The 20,063-nt window shown below is 39.6% G+C and overlaps 1 protein-coding gene across 4 annotated transcripts in view; it reads left to right on the top strand.

Moving 5' to 3' along the window:
- LOC137286362 (tyrosine-protein phosphatase 10D-like) overlaps window positions 1-20,063 on the top strand; it is a 50,690-nt gene that overhangs the window by 20,860 nt on the left and 9,767 nt on the right. For 3 of the 4 annotated variants that reach the window (XM_067818173.1, XM_067818174.1, XM_067818172.1), the window contains exons 2-27: window positions 226-517; window positions 972-1,241; window positions 3,084-3,172; window positions 3,395-3,575; window positions 3,964-4,245; window positions 4,703-4,969; window positions 5,413-5,539; window positions 5,823-5,950; window positions 6,995-7,261; window positions 7,670-7,942; window positions 9,712-9,862; window positions 10,635-10,762; window positions 11,185-11,285; window positions 11,556-11,748; window positions 12,531-12,797; window positions 13,087-13,371; window positions 13,737-14,006; window positions 14,242-14,505; window positions 15,247-15,392; window positions 15,890-15,979; window positions 16,390-16,453; window positions 16,746-17,231; window positions 17,772-17,943; window positions 18,057-18,141; window positions 18,307-18,474; window positions 18,727-18,861. In XM_067818173.1, the coding sequence (XP_067674274.1) occupies window positions 226-517; window positions 972-1,241; window positions 3,084-3,172; window positions 3,395-3,575; window positions 3,964-4,245; window positions 4,703-4,969; window positions 5,413-5,539; window positions 5,823-5,950; window positions 6,995-7,261; window positions 7,670-7,942; window positions 9,712-9,862; window positions 10,635-10,762; window positions 11,185-11,285; window positions 11,556-11,748; window positions 12,531-12,797; window positions 13,087-13,371; window positions 13,737-14,006; window positions 14,242-14,505; window positions 15,247-15,392; window positions 15,890-15,979; window positions 16,390-16,453; window positions 16,746-17,231; window positions 17,772-17,943; window positions 18,057-18,141; window positions 18,307-18,474; window positions 18,727-18,861 (5,181 nt within the window). The remainder of the gene's footprint in view (window positions 1-225; window positions 518-971; window positions 1,242-3,083; window positions 3,173-3,394; window positions 3,576-3,963; window positions 4,246-4,702; window positions 4,970-5,412; window positions 5,540-5,822; window positions 5,951-6,994; window positions 7,262-7,669; window positions 7,943-9,711; window positions 9,863-10,634; window positions 10,763-11,184; window positions 11,286-11,555; window positions 11,749-12,530; window positions 12,798-13,086; window positions 13,372-13,736; window positions 14,007-14,241; window positions 14,506-15,246; window positions 15,393-15,889; window positions 15,980-16,389; window positions 16,454-16,745; window positions 17,232-17,771; window positions 17,944-18,056; window positions 18,142-18,306; window positions 18,475-18,726; window positions 18,862-20,063) is intronic. The other variant, XM_067818175.1, reaches the window with a different exon arrangement.

The following is a 20,063-nucleotide window of genomic DNA, read 5'->3' as shown; positions in this document are numbered from 1 at the left end:
GTCTTAAGAATTTGCCAATATCTATGGACATACTTCCTGGTAAAGTCTGCACAAATATATAACTGTTTTAGGGTTTCATGGGAACCTTTCATTTACCATGTCTCTCAGTATCTGCAGGATATTAAAATGGTTATGAAATACTAACAAGCTGATAGATTTGTGTTATAATGATTGATGATTGAGTGTTCTCAAGGCCACCTGTATATTCTTGGTGTTTTGTTCCAGGTGTCAAGGGCAGAGATTCTGGCAAACTTCACTGCAAGCATCTCCTCCACTGAGTCCACAGTAACTGTAGGATGGGACATTGTGAACACTGTCAATGACACACAATATATGCTGAAACACCACCGAACAGGTGGCATCTTCATCACCGACCTCTACTTCCACCGCCCCTTTGACCGCTCCCACATAGAACACACGATAACCAACCTCTACCCTGGTGTCAACTACACCATATACATCTTCCGCAACAGCAACAGCAGCGACGGCAGGATATTCATCCAGAGTGTCAACACAAGTATGTTCTTTATAGAGGCACTCATGAATGATGTTAGAGATTTCTACTTATCTGTATTCGGAGTTTAGTATTTTCCATGGCATTTTATGTTAAATTAAGGATGACTTTACAGTACTTTAAAATGAAAACAAGAGAATTTAGTGTGTATTTTGTTGAGTCTTGTGCCAAATACACCCCTTACTCTCAAAGTCTACAGGTGAATTAAAACAGATCACTCACCATCTTCAAAGCTCTCTTAGTACTAAGATAGTCGTAAGTGCCATTCATTAACATTATCTTGCGACAATCTTAGTGCTAAGACAGGTTAAAAAATCTAGGCCCTGGTTTGTGCCAGCTGTGGTTTTAGAGTAAGCTCCATTTGAATTTGCCAGCAGTTTTGCCTTTTCGACACTCTCTTGTCATGTTTAACAGACGAGACTGAAGACAGCTCTTATTGATCATTTTCCATTGCTAGTTCCTCTGCCTCCTGTCAATGTTGCATCCACATCGGTCGGGACGACATGGGTTGATCTGACTTGGGATGAAGGGTACAACAGTACACAGGAGTCCCACCAGATTGTGTACACAGATCAGCTGAACAGTGGCACAAGCACAGTCCAGGGCACTGCGGGCACCTCCTTCAACCTGACCGGACTGCATCCTGGACATCGGTATAATGTCCGCATCAAGGCCATTACTGGAGATAAGACCAGCAATGAGTCTGGATCAGTAACAATCACTACAGGTGGGTGATATGTTAAAATGGACTTTCTGCTGTTTCTGGTGAATCCAGGGTAAACATGTCAGTACCATTTAAATCAGATATTTTGGATTTGTACATAATTTGTAAATATGTTCAGATGTTGCCAGCAAGATTGTGAAGACTTTTAGGTTAGGCTAGTTAGAGGTCAACATGATTCTCAGGACATGCAAGTCAGTGGTACTTCTTGCAGTCTCTATTTTGGAGCTGGTGATGCTTGATATAAAATTACTTACTCGATGTGCTTCAGATTTGCTTTAAGACTTTATCTATATGCTCACATTCTCTCATTCACATTTTGTATTGACAGTGGGTAGACATATACCGGTACTGAACAAAAAAGTTGGGGATATAGGTATTCTTATGACTGATATTTTGTCAGGGTGTCAGTGAATAAATACATCATTATTCCAGATTTCAAAATATGTCAGGGTACAGATTACAATCTGGTAGAATCAGAGATTCCATCAGTAGAGATTGCGATCGGAGTCTCTACCAGTAGATATTGCAATCGGAGTCTCTACTGGTAGAATCTCCTATCCTACTAGTAGAAATTGTGATCGGAGTCTCTACTGGCAGAGACTCTGATTATATGAAATAACCTATACATTCACAATCCCTACCAGTAGAGGTTCAGATCTGTCAGGTTAGATACTGCAATTCTACACTTATGCAAGCCAGTGAATATTTAGAAAAACAAACTTTAGTTTCATATATGTAAACATAATGTAAACATAAAACAACATGTCACACCTTCCTTACATGCTGGTTCTGTTTGTAAGAAAAATCAGTTTTTTAGGTTTTTGCTAGATCCTTTAGTTGCCAGGAAAAGCTTAGTGATTTACTTATTTTCCTATTGTCTACAGTCAGATGTTAAATGCATGCTGTCTTTAATCCGCTTCCCCATACACCCCACCTCCCAGAATACCCACATGCAACCTTCACCTCATAACAACAAACCATCCGGGATTATCTGTTGGCACATCAAACAAATCGGACAAGTGGGACTAACCCCTTGGTTCTTCCTTTACTCTCATGGATTAATTGACCTTTAAGACTGTTCCATTATAATATAATATATATTATAAGTCTTTTTGTTGTTTTAACTAAATGTAGATATTCTGGGATGTACTTATGTCAGATGTCAGAGGTGTTACACTGTAAATCTGTAAAACTGTATGCCTGAGTAAAATGCATATTATTGTTCAGCAAGTAAAGTGTCTTCGTTGTCCCACAGATAAATCAGTGTTTCTACCAGCTGAATTGGAAATTGACAATTCAGTGGAGACTACGTTTGCAATTTGTACAAGTAGGATCAGAGATTCTACCAGTAGAGACTCTGATTGCAATTTCTACCTTGACATATATATATCCCCAACTATTTTTGTGCAGTATATATTAATACTCCTTTGGGAACTGTTTATCAAGTATTTTCAAGGAAGGTTTTCACTCTGCTGGTTCTGAATTGCTCCTATGTGTCTGCTGCACAAAGTGTGTCACTTATCCCATCAGCTCACAACAGCGATCCCTGTCAGTTACAGTCAACAAGACAGGGAATTTTGGGGTGTTAGTCCTTGCAATCTGGTCAATGTATAGGTGGTATGTGTATGTGAATGAATATGCCTAGATGCGAAGGTACACAAGATAAATAGACAGAAGTATTTAGGATAATTGAGCATAGTGTTAAATAATTATTGTTTGGAAATTCTTCATGCATGTTTGTACACAAGTGAAATGGCTATAGTGATGTTTGTTTTGCATTGCTTTTCCGGATCTCTGCTTGATGTACCGATAATTGTGATATGTAGTGTACCTTGTTCACTCTAGTGCCATCTTCTCCGATCAACCTGGCGGTCAGTGCAGTCAACACCACCCATCTCACAGCCACATGGGAGTATGCTGCGGACAGTTTGCAGGTAGGAGATTGTTTCTCTGGACCAACACCTGATCGCCTGGGAGACTTTGGACTTTTTAGTCGATCCCAAGTTGGTCCAAATTAGACAGACTTCACTGTTGTTATTATTATTAGATGTTTTGGTCCAAAATGAGATAAACTGTGTTGTGATGTATAACAGACTTAAAGTCCATTGTGTGTTGATGATGAATAATAGCAGTCATATGCATGGTGTTTTATTCAGGATGGCTATCGACTATCCTATATGGAGTCTGACAAGACAGAGGAGTTTAATGCAACATGTCCCCCTGCCCCACCATGTGTGTTTGCTCCCGGGGCACTTCCAGGACATCTTTACCAGATACTGGTGTTTGCCACCAGGGACAACTTGACCAGCACAGCCATCACAGCACAGAGGAACACAAGTGAGTTTAGATCGTGAGGCCAATATCTACCCCGCAACTGTTGATACGTTTTTTTAAGTCTGTACAGTCGAACCCCGTTTATCCGGATGTTTTGGTTTCACTTAAAAATCGTTCGGATAGTGAGACGTCTGGTTAACTGGATCAAACAAGCAAACGTGAAAATTGAGAGAAAGCAAAAAACATTTATCTCCATTCTACCATATCCGCTTTATTACAATTTTTAAAATAATACTATGTTGGAAAATCAGAGGTGTGTAATGTGATTATAAACCTCTTAAGTGTTTTTGATTAACCAGTCACAATCGAGTATTTAATGAAGTCATGGTGGAATACCTGTCTTATTTTGGGGAATGATATATGTGAGATTTCATTTCCTTTCTGTTTTCAGAGCCCTTGGCTGTGAGGGGCCTAAATGGTTCTGCTGGCGTCCGTCGGATTGAAGTGACATGGTCGGCACCGTTACATTCGGAAGTGGAATATTTTGAAGTTTCAGTTGTCAACACTCAGACGACAGCTGAGCAAATATTCAATAAGACCTTGGACTCTGTAGTGGATGGGAAGTATATTTTCAGTGAGGACACCTTGATGGGAGGAGTTTCTTACAACGTTCATGTCTACTCCATCACAAGGACAGAGAAGAGCGCCGGAATGTTGCAGCTGCTGGTTACAAGTAAGTCGATGTAACAAGGTGCCTGTTGCTCATGACATGGACTAAGTGCCCTTAGTTACTTGTGACTGTGGGGGAAAGGATGTTAGTTACCTGTGATTGTGAGTGAAAGGATGTTAGTTACTCGTATGCAGTGGATGAAAGGATGTTAGTTAGCTGTGACTGTGGATAAAGGATGTTGGTTAGCTGTCACTGTGGATGAAAGGATGTTGGTTAGCTCTGACTGAATGAAAGGATGTTGGTTAGCTCTGATTGGATGAAAGGATGTTGGTTAGCTCTGACTGGATGAAAGGATTTTTGTAGGTTTTTGGTCAAACAGTTTTTTAGCAACGTTTTACAAAAGAAGTACATTAATTTTTTTATAAGTGCAATTTTGTGTTTTCATTTAGTATAACTGTCTGAAATCATAATTGTACCCGTTATATTGCGAAAGTCATGATAATGTGTGTTTCAAACGCAGTTCCGGAGAGCCCAACTGACTTGAAAGGAACAGCTGAGAACACCACAGCCCTCACCATCTCCTGGACATTGCCCCAACACTCTAACTTTGAGCATATCCTCATCACCTTGACCAAACCCACTCAAGAAATGGTGGATATCACTCTGGACAAGGAAGAAACCAGGACCACTATCGTCAATCTCCTCCCTGGTTCTGCCTATCAAGTATCGGTGCTTGTCACCACCAAGGCTGTCAGAAGCAGTCCAATCACAAGAACATTCAGAACCAGTAAGTACTTAATCTCTTTTCAGGAAATGGCCATCTCACTTAAATTTCATCTTTAGCTTCAATTCAATAACTCTCTGCATTGTGAACTGGAGACATTTTCAAAATTGGTCATGTCAGGTGAACTTTTTAACCAGCCAATCAGTGTTTTAGTTCTTGGACAACCAATGACTGCTTCGTGTACATCAACAATGAATGTAATATCTACATCTAATTGGCTTCGGAATCTTCTTACCCCTCATTTTGATTGGGTGGTCAGAGTTTTCTCAAGTTTCATTTGATAGGACAGTCCTTTGTGGTGTTCTAAGACCTTGTACAAGGAATGAGAGATGAATTGGTGTGTGGAGAATTTGTGTCTCCAGTTTTCCACGAGGATTTCCTGCTTGTTACTACTGAGAATTATGACACTTTTAACAGAATGCCTAAAACTGTTCTTCTATCCCCAGAACCTGACCCCCCAGCGTATGCATCTGTTGTTGTCACGGAGACAAGTGCCACAGTCACCCTGACCAAGACTGGGGACAACAACCCTGATTACTTCATCGTCACAGTTGTTGACGTGCCTGGACAGAGGTTAGTGGCTTAGTGTGTCTCCTTACCAAAATATAGTATTCTTTGATTTCACTTGCTCAGTATATGACAGTACAGGGTCACATCCCTTTGTTGAAGCAGGAACATTGTTTGATTTCCCCTAATTAAAATTTGTAGTTTGTCATCATTATCACTGTTCCAACGAAGTAGAAGTCAGTGATAATGATATTGAATGAAATGCTGTTGAAAGCACACTCAAGTCCGTATTTATCAGTATCTTGCAACTGCTGCTGTACTAAAGTATTAATGTGGATGTATGTTTTAGGAACATATCTATAGACAATCCTGTTACTGTGCTGGAGAATCTGTCGGCAGGGAAGGTGTATGTCATTAATGCCTATGCTGTCAGTGGTAATCAAGACAGTCGAACAGTGATGCGCACCTTCTATACAAGTAAGTTGCTAAGTAATGCTAAAACTTGTCCCATCCTTCGATGCAAGTTAGTTTCTTCTTATGACTGGTAACAATCTCACACGGTGATTCTATGTTGGAAAAGTCTCGTGTTATCTATGATCATTGCAGAGGTCACCAAATGGATGGTCAGACTTGGTTGCATGTCAGTGTATCCTGGCGTGGATTATTCACATTGTCAATCACAGGATTGTCTGGTCCAGAATTACTCTTTAAAGCAGCCATGAAGTAGCTGGAATTTTGCTGCGTGTTGCATTAAACAATACTAGACTTGCTACAGGCCCCTGTAAGTAATGGAAGGAATTATGGCAAATTTGAAGGAATTGCATCTCAAATGTAAACAAACGCAGCCCACTCCCGAAACAATTGCAGTGATATCGGTACTTTAGTGGTAATAACAGAAACACAACGCCCCTATCGGAAACAATGTTGGTAATACTTGAAACAAGCTAGGCAATCTTCAGAGATTTCTCGGCTCTGTTCTGTGATTTGTCGGTCGCGTCCTGAAACTCACACGTGAAAACATGGCGTCATTGAAGGAGCACCCGTCTCGATGAGTTTTGTATTTAGTTTCTGCTGTTTTCATTTCTATTATTGTCCATCTTTGACCACCTGTTTTGAATGCGTTTAGGTGTGAGGTGTTGTTGGAGCTATAGTCATGCCCCTGAAGGTTGTTTACGTCAGAATTTAGGAAGCCTCCGGGGGCATGACTTATGACGCTGTTTTGCAGTCACTATCTTTTCCTTAAAAAATATTCAAATATAAATATAAATATTCAAGTATTTCCGACATTGTTTCCGATAGGGGCATTGTGTTTCTGTTATTACCGCCAAACTACTGATATCGCTGCAATTGTTTCGCGAGTGGGCTGTGTTTGTTTACATTTGAGATGCAATTCCTTCAAATTTGCCATTATTCTTTCCATTACTTAGGGGAGGCCTGTGCTAATAGGAGAACTATTGATTACTTATTGAAAAAAAATATACTGAAATAACTGGAATTGTCACCTCCAATTTCTTTCATCAGAACCCCTTCCTCCAACTGGGGTGAATGTGACGGCTTTCAACTCGACTGCTATTGACGTCACATGGGCACCCCCAGAGACAGGAACATACCACAACTTCACAGTGACCCTTGTCCAGATTGATGGCAATAGCCAGGTGATGACTGCTCAGACAAACAACTTGTATTATGCCTTCCCCATCGTTGAAGCGGGGCAGACGTACAACATCACCGTGGTGACTAATCTGGGGACAGAACAGAGTTCCCCAGTACTGAAACATGTGACAACAAGTAAGACTGCTGGTGTCATTAGTTAGATTACACAACTGTGACGTGTGAACTGATGTGATGAATGGAATGCTGCCTAACATTTTGTGATGCTGCTAATACGTAATCATTGTCATTGTTGATTCTAAAATATTTTGAAAGTTTTGTTGATAAAAAAAAATTGTTGTAAACAATCTTTAATAATGTTAAGATTTTAAATGATCAAATTATCAATTAATTCACTTTTTTGATCACATTCATTTGTTGATTTCAAAATTTGGTGACTAACAGTATCAAACATTCTTCAAAAGATGTGAGTTAAATTTTCATAATTTGTGACATGTCTGTTGTGAGCTTTTGATTTTATGTGAATGTGCTGTGTGATTATTTATGATAACTGTGTTGTCATCCCAATAACTTATTTCATTTCAGCACCTTTCCCCATTAGCCACTTGTGGGTGTCCTTGAGGGGCACGACCAAGGTCATAATAAACTGGGACGCTCCCACAGGGACGTCATACGATTATTTCGTTTATAATTTCCCCCTTGGTGACACAGCCATGGGAGAATTACCCAGTGATCAGTTTGACCTGATACTAGATAACCTTGACCCAGGGAAGGATTACTCCATCACATTGTATGCTGTCAGTAGAGGAATCAAAGACAGTTTAATGAGCGCTGGGACTACATTAGACTTTACAACCTGTAGGTTTATTTTGATTTAAATCTAACAGAATCTTTTTGGATGGCTTCTCACTTACTTCAAATTTGGCTGGTTGGTTTTGGTCATCAATTCCAAGATTTGGATATTACTGGTTCCTTTCAAAACCTGAATGGTTCCTTTCTGAATTTGGATTTGAATGGTTGATTCAGATATGTCTGTTTTGTTCTAACTTTGGCACTTGGATGGCATTTTCTCTACTGTAAACGAAATGATGGTATTTGGGAATTCTACTGCACTCTAAAACGCATCTGTCTTTTTGTGAAGATGCCGACTGTAGAAATAGAACTCTATCTGCCTGATGTTTGATTTGACCTTTTGTTGTAGGATACCTTCCCACCCTTGCATGTGTCCCATCTATTTCTTTACTCTGTATCTTTTTGACTTGACTCGGCTTGTTTCAGAATCTTTGATTGATTTGCTAACAAATATGACAGAATGATTATTGATTTTAAGTAAAAAAATTGGTGGAGAGCATCATTCATTCCATCTGTCAGTTGAAATCAATACTGGATATATGTTTCTCTTGTACAACATACACAGATGTTTAATATTGAAATAATAATCAAGAAATTCTGAAAAATGCCGTGTATGATTTTGTATGATTACGTTTTGTATGGACCCTGATTTTATACTATATCTGACTTGTTTTGCTTCTAGCGGCTGATGATTGCTCACTTTGGCATAATGGTTCACAAGTTAACAGAATGATGCTTACCTTTATCCATGATTTAAAGAATTCTATCATAAGATGAAAATCCCCTGAATATTCTGGGATAGAATTGGTCCACAACTCATACTTGTTGTAGAAGGCGACTAGTGGGATTGGTGGGCAGGCTAACAGACTTGGTTGACAGATGTCAACTTGTTCCAGGGCATAGATCCCTGCTCATCATGTGATGATTGTGGGCTAGCTGAGTGGTTAAAGTGTCACCCTGAAACCCCAGGTTTGACTCTGACATAGGTTCAATGTGTGAAACCCATTTCTGGTGCCCCATGCTATCATATTGCTGAAATATTGCTAAAAGTGGCATAAAACCATACTCACTCACTCACTGCTCATGATGTCAGTCACTGGATTGTCCAGACTAGATGTTTAAGGTCATGGTCATGTTGTTGGAAAATTGCTGAGTGTGACACAAACAAACAAGCAAACAAACAAACACACACCACCCATACTTTTACTCGACAGATTGGTGTCCTTTGATGAAAAGCATTCTGTTTGACAACATTGCTGTGTGCTTGTCATTTTGTTGTCAACTAGACTCCACTTATGTTTGCAGACATACAAGTTATGCATGGCTTCAAATCTTGTTTTGAATCCCATATTATTTTCTGATATGTAGATATATCTATGTATGATTATCTTCTTGAAATGTACCTCTTACATTGATATTTTGATATATCACTATTTATGAGTGAAAACATTGCATAACTTTAAATATTTTGGTGGAAGAATATTCAAAATGGTGGAAGGGTACCAAAAATGTAAATTTTTTTTCTGATTGTGCAACATTACATTGTGTAAGTCTGTCATAGATTACATTTGTAAAGCAAGGAAAGCAATAGATCTGTGTATTTGATATTCCAAACAGTAATTTGTTTTGTATGTAATTTTTGTATAATTCATAATTTAGTATGGAAGACAAACCATCACCCTCATCATTTTCATCTCCATCCCCATAGACAAAGATCAGTGAGGTCACTTTGTCTGGAGTGAAGGGAACCTTACCTCTGTTCCTCTGTTTGACAGATCCCACCTCTGTTGCCACCCTGCAGAAGATCGAGGCCAACACCACGGCCATTCATGTCAATTGGACCTCTCCGGTGTCCCAGCACTTTGACTATTTCAACCTAGTCATCGATCCACAGGATGGTCCGACACCCAACATTACACGGGGGATGTAAGTAAGCACAACTGGTTCTTGGAGTGTAAGGGTAGTGTAAGCCTCATGTCCATAACTGACAGTGGCCACAAAGTAACCAGTGGATCAGAAGGGTGACAAATTAGGTAGTGGATCAGAAGGGTGACAAACTAGGTAGTGGATCAGAAGGGTGACAAACTAGGTAGTGGATCAGAAGGGTGACAAACTAGGCAGTGGGTCAGAAGGGTGACAAACTAGGCAGTGGATCAGAAGGGTGACAAACTAGGCAGTGGATCAGAAGGGTGACAAACTAGGCAGTGGATCAGAAGGGTGACAAACTAGGCAGTGGATCAGAAGGGTGGCAAAATAGGTAGTGGATCAGAAGGGTGACAAACTAGGCAGTGGATTGCAAGGGTGGCAAAATAGGTAGTGGATTGCAAGGGTGGCAAAATAGACAGTGAATCACAAGGGGACAAAATAGACATTGGAGCACAAGGGTGAGAAAATAGGCAGTGAATCACAAGAGCTACAAAAAAGCCATTTAGAAGGGTTATGAAATAGGTAGTGGATCACATGACTGAAAAATAAGGAGTGAATCACAAGTGTTACAAAGGTCACTAAATTGGTAGTGGGTTGCATACGCATGAATCCATGGTTTCTTGCGTGGTTCACACGAGAGATTCCATAGAAATCACAACAGTGTTGCTTGAAAGAAGTGGTTTCACTTGAAATATTGAAGTGTTTACCAAATCTAATAGCATTGATTGTTTATTTTTCTAATTTATGATGGATAATGTGATGTATTATATAGTGGAGACTCAACGTTCTGGTTTGCGGGTCTGAGTCCTGGGAAGAGGTACAACATCACCATCAACACAGTGAAACATCGGGGCGCTGAGACTATCTGGGGAATGGCCACCTACCTCGTGGCAGTCACAGGTAGGTTGACATAGCTTATTGCATCACAATATGTATATTGTACCCTCTGTAGATCTGGTTAGGATTGGTATTGTAAGTGGTGGCATGTCAGACTTGCAGACTTTGTTGACAGGTGCTTTCATATTCCAGGCATGTAGATTGATGTTCATGTTGTCAATCACTAGATTGTCTCATCCAGACTGCAGCTGCAATCACGCAAAGTGTGGATAAATGAACACTCATACAAATGAATCCATAGAAGAAACATCTTTAAAGTATTGGCACAAGCTTGTTTGAATATACTGACTTATGTCACAGGCCATTGTTGAATGTTGTTATCACAATATGTGAATCACAAGTTAAAGGAAATATTTGTGTGTATTTTCTACTCGCTGCTTTACCAATGGCAAATATAAAATAATCTTGTTGATCTTTCCATTCAGAGCCGGAACCAGTAGTCAATCTTGGTGTGACACCTGTTAATGAAGAGACACTTAGTGTGAAATGGAATTTAAATGCTCTTTCTCAACAAGATTACTTCATTGTAAGTTGACGCTTATGAGAATTATGTATGAAGATATGCAGGTCTAATGCATCACAATTGTTAATACTTTGGGTATTTGAAAATAATATCGTTTTCATGTTCTTAGCTTTTTGTCTATGTAATGTTATGGCCTGAATTTTAAAGAGAGGAAACAAAGTAACTCCCATTAGACAAATAAGCTAATTATGATTATCAATTATTAACACCAGATTATCATCTGTTTTGACAATACCTTTGTGTGAGATGTACATGAGAATAAGTTTGTTCCAGCTTGAATATGGTACTGCTACTGATGACCGTCGAACAAGACAAGTCGAGTACGTCTCTGGTCAGACCTCATATGAGGTTAGCCTAACACAGCTATTGAGCGGGTACACCTACAATGTGACGGTGAAGGCTGTGCGGGCGGTGCCACAGTTAGACACTGCCTATAGTTCAATACTGTCACAGACAGCAACCACAGGTACACAATGCCCATAATATTAATAGAAATGACACAACTTTGCGGATGTTCAACTTCTTTATTTTAACAGTAGGTTCCAGAACCTATATCAAAACATCGCCATTGTTGAAATATAGAAGTTGATCATCCATAGCGTTGTGTCATCTCTGCCGTAGCATTTTCTAGAATGCTACTCAAACAAATTATAACATTAGTATGCCAAATCAACATCTAAGGCATGCCCAGGTCACAGAATTTGCTTATTCAGACTTAATTATTTACAGATTACTACCATTTAGCGGAGTGGTCTTTATGGGGTCACATAATTCTTGTAGTATCAAGCTCAGAGTAAAAAATTCCATGATATTGTTTCTGCTAGGCTTCTGTAACAACTTGTGTTGTATGATTCCTAGGGAGCTCAGAACTGAATGTTGTTTCCACTAATCCATTAATCAGCTAAATATTGTTGCAATTGATTCTGATTTAAAACTTGTACTTAAAAAAGTTAATGCATGCAGACTTCGTCTCTTCCTATATGGCTGAAATAATGCTGATGCAATGTAAAACTCAACTAGACTTATTTCATGGTATTGTGAGAGGTATCCTTATCTTACCTTAGATCCAGCTTGGGTTGTATGATTCACAGGGAGCTGAGAACTTACAACATGGTTCTCACTAATCCAATGAACATCATTTAAATACTATTGCAGCAGATTCTGATTTCATGGTATTGTGACAGTTACCCTTGACAGATAATACCTGTGTATTTATGGATTCATTCACTTTATCTTCCGTTGTTTCAGCACCTAAACCTGTGACGTCCCTCCAAGCTATGGTAAATGGGACAACAATCAACCTGCAGTGGGAAGCTGAGAACAGCAAACAGGATGTGTTCCGAGTCGACTTTAGGCCTGTGTTCCGGAACTCAGCCGCTGCGTTCATTGAACAGAACACTACCCAGCAAGTCCTGGCTCTACCAGGCCTGTTTCCTGGTGAAATGTACCAGATCCGAGTGTATGCCATCAGCAGAAATATGATCAGTGAAATGGCCAACAAAACAGCTGTTATAGGTCAGTAGTATACAAATTGAATGTTATGCAAAGACTTTGTTTAACTGGATTAACAGAGAGATTGTGCACTGCTGTCGTGATGATGGTTATCTCTTGTGTCTTTGTACTGATCATTGTCTGCATCACTTGGTCACATCATCCATCTTTGTTACCATAAGTAGTACATTTAGACCAGGTTGTGCAAAACTTTCACAATTAAACAAGATAGACCTAAAAGAATGTAAGAAGTTCATACAGACTTTAAGTTCTTAACAATAAACAAAAATTATGAGTGGTTCTTCTTCCTCAGCCCCCCTGGCCCCAACTGACTTGTCCATAATGTTGGAGCTGACCACAACCTCCAGTGTGACCTTGGGCTGGACGTACCAGCAGGATGAGACCTTTGTCCAGGCTTGGTCTGTCAGCGCCTACAATGACACGTTTTCCCTGCCGGCGGCCAATGTGACCCCTGGTGCCAACACCCTGGTCCAGTATACTGTAGATAGTCTGAAGGCTGGTGCCAAGTACCAGTTTCATGTCACTGCCGTAGTTGAAGGAAAGGAGTCGCCCATACAGTCTGTCAACACCACTGTCAGTGAGTAACATCCTCAGATGTGTTTGTGCTGTTTTAATTATTGATTGATCACATCATTGGTGAACACTATTCAGAACAAGTAGGGAGAAAGTGTTTCTAAGTTGTTGAAATTAGAGACAGTTGGTCCAGATAAGACCAACCACACACGAATAGATGGAAATTCACTGTTTAATTTTCATTGATGGCAGTTTTCTCCTGATTCTCAGATGTCTGTTGATATTATTTTAAAAAAAACCACCCCCTTGAAGCCCCAATTCAATTGTACAAAATTAAGTTTTCAGCTGAAAAAGATTTTCCTGTTGCCTTCCCTGAATTCAAAGATTGTATATATGCACTACATGATCTGGAATGTTTATCCACAACAGAGCCCCTGCTGAACATTGCATGGAGTGAGTCGAGCCAGCAGACGACCAATGTCTCTGTGGTCTTCACCTACAGCCTCCCCAGCAGCGACGACATCTTCACTGGCATCCGCTTCTCTGTCAATGCCAGTGTCCCTGACATATTCCGTCCCAAGAGCAATGTCAGTGTTGTCAAGTTCGACAGCCTGGTAGCTGGGACACTGTACAACGTGCGGGCAGTCAGTGAAATCAGCGATATGATCAGTGATCCCAAGTTTCTGCCCATCAGAACCAGTGAGTGGACAATCTCACTTTAGAATTGCAGTTGTTAGCAAGAGATTTTTTCTTTAAGATTTCATAATGGAAATTTTCACCACAGCATTAAACATGGTTTGGAAGACATGACTTTTGCCTTTTGTTGAACATGAAACTGACACCTTGTGAAAAACAACCACTTGACCCAACACTGATCACTGATAGATTCAGTGTTAGATTTCTTTGGCAACTGGAATCTTGACTTCTGTTTCAGGACCCAACCCAGTGCCTGTGACGTACACTTCAATGTCCAATGAAATCAAGATCCACTTCGGGGAGCTGAATGGCAATGCTGATGTGTTTGTTGTGACATGTGATGTGAAAGGGGTGTCATGCTGGAATCACAACTACCCCTCCCAGGTGCATGAAGTGACGGTCAGCAGCCTACAGCCCTACACCAACTACAATATCACCGTGCGCACCATTGCTGGGGACAAGAGTGAGAGTCAGACATTCTTGATACGAACCAAAGAGGCTGGTGAGTCAAGTTCTTCTCCTTCAGGTTATACTACAATACATTCACATAGTGATTTTGTGACATATACGTTGGTTGACCAAGCTGTAATTAAGAGCAAAAGAAACACAAGTTTTGAAAAAATGAAATCTCATAGAAGTAAGGGTTAATGTTTATATTTTCTATTTATAAACTTGACAAATAACAACATTGTTTTTCTTTAGCTGTTCAGTGTATTTTGAGATAATTCTTTTGCCCTAAGCAGAAAACTGTGACTAGGTTAATCATTAAATTCCTGTACATCTCCTTAGTCAACACGGAATGGCATGGAGACTGTATGTGATTTTGTGTTTGTTCTGAAACAAATATCAGTCTTTAACATGATATTGTAATTGTTATGTGTTAGATCTATCCAAAGACTGACTGGCTATAACCTATGCTTGGTTTAAGTGGCAACTAACGGGATCGATGGTCTGACTTGACTCATTCTATCCCAACTGTGTAGAACGATGCTCTTGCTGTTGGTCATTTGATTGTCTGGTTCAGACTCAATTCAAGAACACTGCCATATTGCTGAAATACTGCTTAATGTGGTGTAACACTAAACTCACTGACAGACTGGCTCACTGATCTGTGGCAGCCGCAACGTTTTTTACCCTTAGAAGTGGTGGAATCCGAGGTACTGTGAGACTTGTATGGGAGCATCATGCATCCCAGTTTGCACCTTATAAGTTGGATGATGTTTCATGAAATTATCTTTATCAGCTCCATCCAAAGTGCGTAACGTTAATGCTGTGAGGACATCGACTCTGACATCTGTGTTGGTCACATGGAATGAGCCACAGTACACGAATGGGGAGGTCCAGCACTACATCATCTCTTATTCTGGTAACGATCCATCGATCAATGGGGTGAGTACATCTCTTGTAACCTGTACTTTCATTATCTGCAGATATATAGTCGGTGTTATTGTTGAATAAGGGGCCGTTCATAAGTTATGACTAGGGACGTGATAATGATTTTTATAGAGAAGTATGTGCTATGAGAATGACCCCACCCTAACATTTATGTGTAAAATCAGTGATGAAACCCCCGCTACCCTTCAGAACAGAATTAAAATGGGTGACCCGCCCTTAAATTATCAGCATCAACAAACCCGCTCAAATCCCCATTACTACTAATCCCAACCACTCCCCACCCCAGCATAAATTCTGAATGGTCTCTGAGTAGAGAAGAAAGTAATAGAGAAGAAAGAACTGATATAAAGATTGTTGTCATTGTTGTGTGAAGGGGTGCACTTGCTATATCACATTGATGTTTCATGTAATGATATGATGATAGATAATGTTCAGGGATGATAATGGTGGTGATGATGATGATGATGATGATGATGATGATGATGATACAGCCTAAAGACAATGGAAGCAAGGAGGCTGACAGCAGCAGCAGGAGACTGGAGCTGACTGGTCTCAAAGCTGGTTTCTTCTACACAGTTTCTGTGAGTTCCCTTCCCTCACTATGCAGCAAACTAATTCAGACTTGTATCAACCATGTTGTTGTCAAGGAAAGATACCTACATTAAAAAAGTAGTTTGGTAGGCCTGTATTAAAACTGTTCAACGGTCGCAACAATTTGTGATTGCTCTGATAAAACTTGATTACTCACCATGTTTGTAAGTTACTTACATGGCGCTGTGATGTGAAAAAAGAATTAGTTTTTGTGCCATGCTGTCTATAAAATGGGCTTTTTGTATGTTAGTCTGTGTAGGTGAAGATGATAATCAGATGGATGTGTCATGGGTCAGTGACCCCATGTGTTGTTATATATCTGTTACTGGAAATAAAATGTGTGTGTCCGTTGTTTGGGGCTATGTATTTAATATCAATTATGATGTCGTGTTTTGTTCAGGTGAGGGCATTTACAGTAGATCTCGGCAGTCCAGGAAGTGCAACAGTCCAGCTGGGAACAGCAGGTGAGGCCATAGTAACAACAACAATATGAACAACAACATCAATAGTAATACCACAGAATCAATCTACCTCTGTCATGGAAATGTTATTCTATGGATCATCTACCTTTCGTTATTTTTGAGACACAAATGTAAATTTGTTATATATGTGATATTGGTTTATATTGATGTATACACCATATGCATTGTATGCAACATGTAACACATTTGACATTTGATGGCTCACAAGATGCATGTTGATTCCTTTGCTTCATAACATTGCTGAAGACCATCTGACAACGTTTCGTCTCCACAGCACCAGCTCTAAAGGCTGGTTTTACCCAGGACTCTGCAAAACCCCGACAAGCAGCCACAGAACCAGGAAACATTGGTGAAACATTCGTCAAGGTTACTTTTCCTAACTCATTCTCGGATGCCAATGGACGAATCATCCAATATACAGTTATCGTGTCAACCGATGACACCCTCACTGAGCTGACATCACCCCAGCTGCCCAGCTGGAAGGAGGCCCAGCAGAAAGCCAACATCAAAGCATACCAGACCATCGGCAACTGCTCAGACTTCTTCCTGGCAGACTCCAAGTGTGGTGCCCCAGGGAGGAGGAGGCGGGCTGCAGAGACAGTAACATACAAGGTGTTCACAGTCGGCTCCCAGACCAATTGTGACAACACAGACTACTGTAATGGCCCTCTGAAGCCAGAAACTACTTACTACTTCAAATTGCGAGCTTACACAATTGGCGGATACAAGGACACTGCGTATTCACAAAAAATAAAAACAGGTGGGTTGTTATTTCATTCTCAGTAGCTACTTGTCAAAGAACAGTGGAATACTACCATGTTCAGATATTTAGTTATCTGTGATCGTTAACCTCTTATTTCATGACCCAGTGAAGATCTGGATTAGATTTTGTCCTCCCCAACTCATGTATTTCATCAGGAGCTAAAGTTATTGACTGGTCAAGGACTGATGGTCATCATATTGTCCCAGTTGTGTACATCAACATGTATGATGTCAATCACTGGGTTGTCTGGTTCAGACTCAGTTACTTACAGACTGGATTAAGAAAGTTGTGAGATTGCGGAGTGAAAACAAATTGTGCATTATAACCGCCTCTTATTGTTTTGAAATATTGTTATGTGAGTTGTGTATTGTGGAGATAACCAAATGTCGATTATATTTAACAACTGCACATTTAGATGCCATTTATTATGCCTGTGAGGATGTGCATAATTGTGTCCTAACGTTCAGTTGGTTTATTTGTGAGATGCAGCTATTGTCTTCTCACTATAAATATCCCCATCACTCTCTCTTCCATCAGCTGCCACACCCACCAATGTTGGGGGTATTGTTGGAGGTGTCATAGCAGCAATCATCATCATCGCCATCATTGCTGTCGTGCTCATCTTCCTTCGCCGACGAATTCCTAAACGTGCACACAAATACAATGGTGACCGCGTTCAGTTTGAGCAGTCCAGTATGCACAAGTTTAGGTGAGTTGCCTCCCTTTGCTCCTTGTTTGAATGAATTTAGTGACCAATGCTTGCTGAAAGTAACAAATAGCAACTGAACATCAGAATAATACGCTTTGTTTTCTGTCTACCAGTCGTCCAGTGAAGTTGGCTGAGTTCAAGGAACATGTGAGGAAAATGACTGCTGACTCAGACTTCAGATATGCTGAGGAATATGAGGTGAGGGGGACAGTTGGATAATTCACAAACTTGAAATATTGTTGGCATTTTGATTTGTAAATTTTTAACATGGATTGAGTACCTGATACTCACCTGTTTGATTTCTGAGAGTCCTCTTGTCAAAACATTCCTTGAAGTTTTAAGCTACATATTTTCTAATGACAGGACTTGAAAGAAATTGGAAGGGATGCGCCATGCATGGCAGCCGAGTTCCCAGCGAACAGACCTAAGAACCGATTCACAAACATTCTGCCATATGACCACTCTCGGGTGAAACTTCTCCCTACTGATGATGAAGAAGGTTCTGACTACATCAATGCTAATTACATGCCAGTGAGTGTCTCATTTACAGGTTGAATTGGGAACAGTGTGTTCTTACTTGTAGAATATATCCATTCTGTTGTATTTAAAATATTTTCAATTTTTTTTTATTTTCAAAGATACTGATAGCGGTGAGGAAATTGATCTTTGAACTATTTTGAACTATTTTACATTTTAAATGTTATTCTCTATGAATTCATTTTATTAAGATGTAATGGAACATAGTTACAAGAAACGTATCATGAGTGACTTTCTTGCTGCCAGGGTTATGTGTCTAAGAGAGAGTACATCGCGACCCAGGGCCCACTCCCGTCAACACGTGATGACTTCTGGAGAATGTTATGGGAACAAAATGCACGGAACATCGTGATGTTGACCAAGTGTATGGAGAAAGGGAGGGTAAGAAATATCCATTTTACTTAATTTTATGCCTTTGATTTATTTTCTAGACATTTTTTTTAAAAAATCCCTTTTTTTTAACCTGAAACTAATTCCATTTTGTTTTTCTTTAGCGTCTCATTCATCTTAATTATCTCCCCTTGACTGTAACTTACACAAATACTGATAAACTGTGATAAAGCCAGTAGTAAATGACATATATTTGATCCATATAGTGAGATATTATATCTGTTAGTGTACCAGTGGAAGAGGAAAAACTGACAAACAGTTATTCTGCAATAATCCACCTGCCTACACTGCATATTTTCCTGTAACTATTTCTGTGTTATAGACATGCAAACAAATCATGTAAATGTATGGTCTTAGTATTTGACGCTAAGATTACTTGACTAAATATGTCAGGGTTCATATAATAATGACAGCTTTAACTAGAATATAGGCTAAGTTGAAAGTAAACATACTCAGTCACAGTCTATTTATTGGTCCAGGTGCAACCAACACAAACTAATTACTTCAGAAGTTTATTTCAAAGGGTAGTTTATAAGAAAATGGTATTCAGATATTGCTTTGCTGATATGAAGGTTTAAAATTATGTTGTTTGTTTTCCCCATTAATGTGTGTTCTGTTCACATGTTTTCATTCCACACCCATATTTGTGTTTTAACAAACCCAATCCAGTTTTCCCAAACTTTGTGTATACTTAGCGAGTGTTGTGATGTGGCCTATTTCAGGAGTTCGCCGGGGGTTTTGTGAATGTTGAGGTACTATTTCATTCACTGCTGGAAAATTCTTTTCTCTTTAATAACATTTTGAAATTCTGGTGTTGGATTTTGGTTTTCTTGTGATATATAAAGGTTCTTGAGACCTTTAGGCATGAAATTTGAGGGCAGAATTTCATTCTACATTAACAGTTTTGAAGGAGTTTTCTTTTCAAGCTTTATGGTGAAATTTAAGGGGCTGACGTTGGCTGAAGTTTCAGAGTTGGTGTTCAATAGGACAGCGATTATAATGTAAAAGATTTGAATTTTCAAACATGCCATCATTATTACTGCTAACAAAATACCATATCAATGTAAGTTTATGTATTTCAAGTTTCCCTTCTTTAGACATTGAAAACATTAAATTTGATAATCTTCAACATTGCTAATGTCTGTTCGTCTCTTGTTTTTATTTATGTTATCAGTGCTCCTTTTTTTGAACCA

Source organism: Haliotis asinina, chromosome 6, assembly GCF_037392515.1.
Source record: "Haliotis asinina isolate JCU_RB_2024 chromosome 6, JCU_Hal_asi_v2, whole genome shotgun sequence".
Taxonomy (NCBI): Eukaryota; Metazoa; Mollusca; class Gastropoda; order Lepetellida; family Haliotidae; genus Haliotis; species Haliotis asinina.
Note: the sequence above shows the minus strand (reverse complement) of the source record. Positions and strands in the feature narration are given on the sequence as shown.